Here is a 7,495-nt window from a genome sequence, read left to right as displayed (position 1 = left end):
TAGATTACCACCACACCACATGAGAATAGGAAGAAGCAAAGTGCTAGAGAGGTCCACAGAAATCTACAAAGGTACCTCCACAATAGACTACTGGAATATGGGTGAGAGAAAGCCCAAGAACTGACCTACTGTGGTGATAGGATGACCAAACACCCTAATTGTCATGCTAGAAATATCATCCAATGACTGAGGGAACCTGATGCAGAGATCCATGGCCAGACCCCAGGTGGAGTTCTAGGAGTCCAATTGGCGAGAAAGAGGAGGGTTTGTATGAGCAAGAATTGTTGAGACCAAGATTGGAAAAAGCACAGGGACAAATAGTCAAATGAATGGAAACACATGAACTATGAACCAATAGCTGAGGAGCCCCCAACTGGATCAGGCCCTCTGAATAGGTGAGACAGTTGATTAGCTTGATCTGTTTGGGAGGCATCTAGGCACTGGGACCAGGACCTGTTCTCAGTGCATGAGCTGGCTGTTTGGAACCTGGGGCTTATGCAGGGACACTTTGCTCAGCCTGGGAGGAGGGGACTGGACCTGCCTGAACTGAATCTACCAGGTTGAACTGAATCCCCAGGGGAGTCTTTGCCCTGGAGGAGATGGGAATGGGGGGTAGGCTGGTGGGAAGGCGCGATGGTGGGGGGAGAGGACAAGGGAATTCGTGGCTGATATGTAAAATTAAATTAAATTATAAAATAAAATAAAAGAAAAGAAAGTCACAGGTGCTGAGTCTGGCCAATGTGGTTTATTTATTCTTTGGATTCTGCTAGGGAAAAGGTAGGTGGAGTCATGGGAACTTCCTCAGGTCTAGGTGAGGCAGGTAGTAACCTAGGCGGTGACGTTGAACCTGGTAGTCTCCCTCCTTTTTTCTTCTGCAGACAGTCACCTGTGAGGGTCAGGAGAAGCCATAGGAATGAATTAGTCATCCATCCAGGTAGGGGAGATAGCAGGAATGAAAACATGGCCAAAGCTAGAGACCTGATCTTTCTTATATCTCTATTCTTCCTTTTTCTGTTTGGGTTTCTCCCTTAAAATGCTTTCTCTCTCTCTTAGTCTCAACTATTACTTCACCCATATATCTATTATTTCTATTTCTGAATTAATTTATTAATATTCATTAAACATTTAGCTATCAATCATGTATAAACTTCTCTGTCATACATCAGTAATCTAGTCTCTGCTTGTGTCATCAGTTGCCTCTGAATCATCTATCATCTTGCAATCATTTATGATTCTATCATCTATCTATCATGTTTTGTCTGTTATCTATATAGCTACTATCAACCATCTGCATTACCTTCTGTCAATTAGGTTCTGTCAGCCATCTCTCCATCATATTATCTCTCTATATATATTTCTAACTATCAAGCACTTATCTACTTATTTATATTTTTTCCCCTAATATTCTTGTCTCATTCTCATCCCAATTTCCGTGCTTCCTCCTCACTGTCATTTTTCTAGCTTAAAGGACAAATAATTGACATGCAATAAAGTCAACATATTTAAAGTGAATGATTTAGTGAAGCACAGTAGTATGTCTACTCACATCAATTAGGAAGTTGTTAATTTAATACTAACCTGGGCTATATAGTGAAATTCTGTTTCAAAAAGAAATAATTTATTTATAAGTTTTTATTGTAACCCTTTAAAGTATCATGTAGTAAGGGGATGAAAAACACCCATTTATCATCTCTATGTTATGCTTCATCATAATTATTTCTTCTCTGACATTTGCAAACATAATATATTCCAAGAAATCTCAGGGCTAATTTCTGTCTCTACAGATCAACCATTCATTATTTTTTTTATTACTGAATAGCATTCAATTGTCGAGATATACTTCTTGATGGAAACTTTTTGTTTTGTTTTCAAGTTGAGTTCACTTTTGTCTGTCTATTTTCCTTTCCTTCCTTCCTTCCTCCCTCCCTCCCTCTCTCTCTCTCTCTTTCTTTCTTTCTTTCTTTCTTTCTTTCTTTCTTTCTTTCTCTCTCTCTTTCTTTCTTCTTTCCTTCCTTTCTTTCTCTCATTTCTTGTTTTAAATTTGGCTATGACTAAAAAGGTAGTTATTCACATTTTTTTTTTTACAAATCTTTGGATAGATGTTCTTTTTTTATAGTCTTTAAAAGAACTTTTTTATATGATATATTTTGATTATTTTTCATCCCTCAACTCCTCCCAGATATTCTTCACCTTCCTAACCTAACTCAACTTCATGCTCTTACACTCTCTCTCCTAAAAAAAGAAAAAATCAAAATGAAAACTCAGTGAAGACAAAAAAAATGCCATAAAAAGCCCCACTCCCACAAAAAATCCCAATGAAGTCATTTTGTGTTGGTCAACTACTCCTGGCCATAGTGCCTGCTCTGGAGTGTGGTTGACATATCTAGTGACACTCCATTGGGGGAAAAATGATTTTTCCCTTTGCCAGCAAGTGTCAATTACAAAGTTTCTTGGTTAGGAGTGGGACTCTGTATCTACCTCCCCTTTTCAGTGCTGGAATTTTGTCTGGCTTGAACTTGCACAGGTCTTATAGATAGGTATGTTCATTTTTCATGCAAAAATTAATAGGATTAGAATGGTTATGTCCTTTGGCAAGTATATGTAACTCTCAAAGAAATGACCAACCTACATTCCACTAGTTCTCAATAAGAGTTCCTGTTACTTTATATCTTTGCCAGCACTTACTAGTATCAACTTTCTAGTTATTATTTTAATCATTGTGCTATATTACTGTGTGAATTTCACTAATGACTAATGTTAGAATTTTAAATTCCATTGTAGAACACACTGACTACAGTTACTATAATACATATACATACATACATATTTCATAAATGCCAAGGATATGATTCATACCATACAAAATGATAAGATGATATTTACTTGGTTTAGTCATTTTTAATGTATACCTCACAGCTTATACAAATACACATTATTTGTCAAATAAAAATAAAATAGACACTGAGTATGGTGGAACACACTCGTCATCCCATTGCTTGGGAGGCAGAAACTAAGGGAGGGAGGTCTTGAACTCATGATCCTCCTTGGCTACCTAGTAAATTTGAAGCCAGCCTAGGCTAAAAGCAAATAAATAAATAAATACATAAATAAATAAACAAATAAAATATTGATTGCAGTAAAATTTAAAAAAGTAGATTTAAAAGGTCAGCCACATACAATCTAGAGGAAAATATTCACAAATCCTATCACCAGTGAAGGACTTGTGTATCTACAATAGACATTCATGCACTGCATAACATTAGGGCCTTATATTACAAATGCAATGTCATTATAAAAACATTATAGACATTCTTTAAATAAGCTTAGATGGCTACAACGACACTAGGCAGCATCATTTTTGGAGAACATTCTCATTTATGTGACACAAATGTCATATCCTAGGACCATCCTAGACCAAGGAAGTGCTGTTTGGGCTTGCCTGCTTAAAAGTTCTTAACAATTCAGTATTGAGAATACAGGACCCTCCCCCCCACTTCCCTCGCTCACCAGGAAACAGCACATCAGGCATGTGATGAGTACCAGTAGTACCGCCAAGCAGATGAGAATGATGGCCCAGAAGGGAAGACCTGGGGAGATAAATACTAGAATAAATCCCTCATCACCACCTCCTGGCAATCCTTCCTCAGCCCTGTGTGGCCTGAGGATGGGTATGAATCTTGTGGAGAGAGCTTAGTGGCTCAATTTCATGTGACTCCACACCCCATTTCTTTCTATATGGGCTTCCAATAGGAAGAAAACCCTAATGTCTGTCCACTCTACCTCATCAGTCCTTGTCATGGTTTGACCCTCTTTTATTTATGACCCTTTGCATGCAGCACTTGATAACAAGGTTACAGAGAAGGTGCTGCTATGATACCCTAGGCATGGACTACTCTGAAACTTACCAGAATTCTTTATCACATCATCCTCCCTGTTTGAAGAATATCCTGGAAATAAATGAAACATAGATTGCATATGAGAATGTCTTATTTACTTATTTTGAGTTTTTCAATACAGGGTTTCTCTGTGTAGCCCTGGCTGTCCTGGAACTCACTCTGTAGACTAGGCTGGCCTCAAACTCAGATCTACCTGCCTCTGCCTCCCGACTGCTAGGATTAAAGGTATATGCTACGACATCTGGCCAGTTTTTCCTATTATTTGAGGGTAGGTATAAAATCCAAGGTCTTAGACATGGGAGGAGAGTTCTGTACCACTGAGATATACCATCAGGCATGCTTTATTCATTTTTTTTTTTAAAAAATTTGTTCCTTTGAGACAGGATCTCATTATATAGCCCTTTTGGAACTCACTATTTATTCGAGGCTGGCCTTGAACTCGTAAAGATCTACCTGCCTTTGCCTTGATAGAACTTAGACTAAAGACAGTCATCATCATGCCTGGCTATTCATTTAAATAAAACTTTACAGAAATACAGAATATAGTTATAATCCACTGCTTAAATTTAAGTATTTAATTTTGTTCAATTAAAATAGTATTTACAAATGATTGTCACTTCCTACCCTTGCTTCATTTAGCATTTTCATTCAGATTTTAAAATCAATTAGACATCACAAATTTTACCCTGAAAAAAGAAGAAATCTATCTAAGAACCCATGGCTGGGAATGTCATCTTGTCTTCACTGATCAGGGAGCCTTACCATCGACAAGGACACTCTTCCTGTCCAGGGTGAAGTTCAGCAACTGGGTGCCATTTTGTGTCATTCGAAGGAATTCCTCATAAATAGCAACTCGGTCCACCCGCCGAGCCAATGGTGAGAAGTTACACAGGGAATCAACTCCTGTGTGGTTGCTGTTGGAGACAGACCTGAAAGTGCACAGAGGATGAACAACAATGTCTGCTATTCTACATTTGTTGTAGATTCTCTGTTGCTATTCTCTTTCTTGGAGAATTTTGTCCAACAATGCCACATTCTACACTTGCACTTTCTGATACAGGTGTTAATTGTTGATACTTTATACTAGAAATGTGGCAGAGGCCTAAATGAGTATTCTGTATTATACTCGTCCTCCGAAGGCTCTGTGATCATTGTGTAATGGGGCAGAAAGATTGTATGAGCCAGAGGTCGTGGAGGAAGGCTGTGAAACAGTGTTTTCTAGATAAAACTGGACCACTGCATTTATGAGCTCACAACTGCTGTGGTTGCCTACAAATAGCTTACATAAGCTAAAGCCAGGCTAAGACCTTGTTGCTGAAGGCGCCACACACTTTTTTTTTTACCTAAGACATGGAGAAATCACACTGGTACTGACCAGGAAGATTCCTCCCCAGTAGCCAGCTTTCACAGTGCTGGGAGGTGCTATTCAGGATTCTGGGCTTGGGGGGTGATCACGAGCAGTCTTACTCAGCTGTGAATCCTGGGAACTACAATTATGACTTTGCCATGGGTTCAATAATGGCACAAATGGTATAGGGGTAACCAATTGCTCTCCAACTGGATTTAAGACCTGCTTGCTCTGTGGGAGGAAATATGCCTGACACTGTAAATCTGGCCAAGAACCCAGTTGTGGAGCTCATAGCCCTCAAGAGTGAACCTGCTACTATTATTTTGCTAAATGGACATAGTTGGCAGAGACAGTCAACCAGGAATCATAATCACATGCAGTCTACAGTACCATGGCCTCCTAGATCTCTCCTCAGGTGAGATTCTGCTGTCTTTTTGAAAAACATCTTCACTGTGCTTATTTGTGTGTGTGTGTGTGTGTGTGTGTGTGTGTGTGTGTGTGTGTGTTCACATGTGTTGCATTGCTGAAATGGAGGTCAGAGGACAACTTTTAGGAGTCAGTTCTCTCCTTTCTATCATGAGCATTTTGGGGCTTAAACTTATCATTCTTGGCAGCAAGTGTGTTTTTATCTACTCAGACATCTTATCGACTGAGAGAGATTCTCAGATCATGAAGGCACTTGATTTATTGAGACAATGATGGCTTATTTGAGATAGGGTATCACTGTATAGTCTTGGTTGCTCTTGAACCCCTGATCCTCCTGCCTTGGTCTTCAATACTTAGACAGACATTAGCAGGTATCAGGCCATTGAAGATGGACTTCTCCTTTATAATCAGCTTTGGATTTCACAGCCTGATTCCTTGTTAACACTAGAAAAGCATTACATGTGTGTTTCTTAAAATTTCAAATTCATATGAAAAAGTGGCAATATTATAGTTTTGTTGAAATCTTTTAAGGCAAAGTTACTTCTTTCTGGTCAAAAGAATGTATTCTGAGTTCTACCTCTATCCATGGGTAGAGCCATGATAGTCTGTTCTGCCTCAAAGTTAAGAACATTATATAACACTATCTCCTTCTTTAAGAGTTAATCCAACCAGGTTAGGAAATGCTAAGGAGATAGGAACAATTAACCTCCTAAAAAGTTATGTATTCATACTCACATTCTTTGATGCACTTGCTTACAGCTCCCCACTGTCTGCTTTTCCGAGTTACAATTAAAAAATCATTGCCTTTCCCCCTTCTATCTATTTTTAATGTGCCAGCCAGTGTCCTAAGCATGCTTTCCCTGGCAATCTAAGCAGTCTTACTCTTTCTCTGAAGACTTCCTTCACCCCTTCTGGCATAAACACTTCATATACTGTTTGAAGACCCCCAAGGCTTAACTTGACTCAAAAAGCATAGAGTTTTCTTTTCCTTTTCTCTCTCCTCTTCCTGGAAGGTCCTAGAATTTACACCTTGCCTATGCTGTTTTTTTCTCTCAAAGTCTAATAAAAGAGTAACCAAGTTTCCTTTTTTTGTTCTTTTAAAAGTTGTTTTGTCACCGGGCGGTGGCGGTGGTGCACGCCTTTAATCCCAGCAATAAGTCTAAATTCACAAATCGGAACCTCAGTTCTCTAGGAAAAAGAGTACTGGGGTTACAGATATATCTCCATGCCTGGCCTCATGTGGTAGTTTGATGATTCTTACTCTCATCCACAAATAAAGTATTTTATGTTGAAATCCAAATTACTCAAATAAATCTTGTTTGAATGTTGCCATTTTTTATGCAGATGTATATTTGCTGTAGTTCTATACTCTGGATTTTATGACCCCTCCTACCAATCACCATTATATCCAGTAGGCTTCATAAACTCAGCCAAGTTTCTAAGATAGTTGGACTTCCTATTGTATGGAAATGCTAGCTTTTAGGCAACAATTTTATATCCCTTGAGTTGTCTTCTCTAAAATAGGAGCCAAGAAATTATGAAAAGAGAATCATTTTAAGTTTCTCTCCCCCTGCCCAGCTCTGGGTAACAGGTGCATGGGGCCACGCCAGGTTTTTATATGGGTACAAGGGATCCAAACTCAAGTCTCCATGCAAGGTAATTATTTTACTTACATTGTGGCTGCTACCCTTGACAAGGCCACTAGAGGGGAGTGCTGTCCCAGGACTGTTCCCCATGGCTGCACGGTTACAATGTAGAGACTCTACACATTAGTAATTTCCTAGATTTCATGGTGCAGGGCTGTAATCCCAGCACTCTACACCAG

At 39.1% G+C, this 7,495-nt stretch overlaps 1 protein-coding gene across 1 annotated transcript in view; it reads right to left on the bottom strand.

Annotated features, from left to right (window-relative positions):
- Positions 1–723: 723 nt before the first annotated feature.
- The window catches only part of Muc16 (mucin 16, cell surface associated), a 197,758-nt gene continuing 190,986 nt past the window's right edge, over positions 724–7,495 (bottom strand). The window contains 4 exon segments of the mRNA XM_037208222.1: positions 724–886; positions 3,508–3,587; positions 3,906–3,947; positions 4,659–4,825. Of these exon segments, the coding sequence (XP_037064117.1) occupies positions 788–886; positions 3,508–3,587; positions 3,906–3,947; positions 4,659–4,825 (388 nt within the window). The 3' untranslated portion in view covers positions 724–787.

This window comes from Peromyscus leucopus, chromosome 7, assembly GCF_004664715.2.
Source record: "Peromyscus leucopus breed LL Stock chromosome 7, UCI_PerLeu_2.1, whole genome shotgun sequence".
Lineage (NCBI taxonomy): Eukaryota > Metazoa > Chordata > Mammalia > Rodentia > Cricetidae > Peromyscus > Peromyscus leucopus.
The sequence above is the reverse complement of the archived record's forward strand: the minus strand, read 5'-3'. Positions and strand labels throughout refer to the sequence as shown.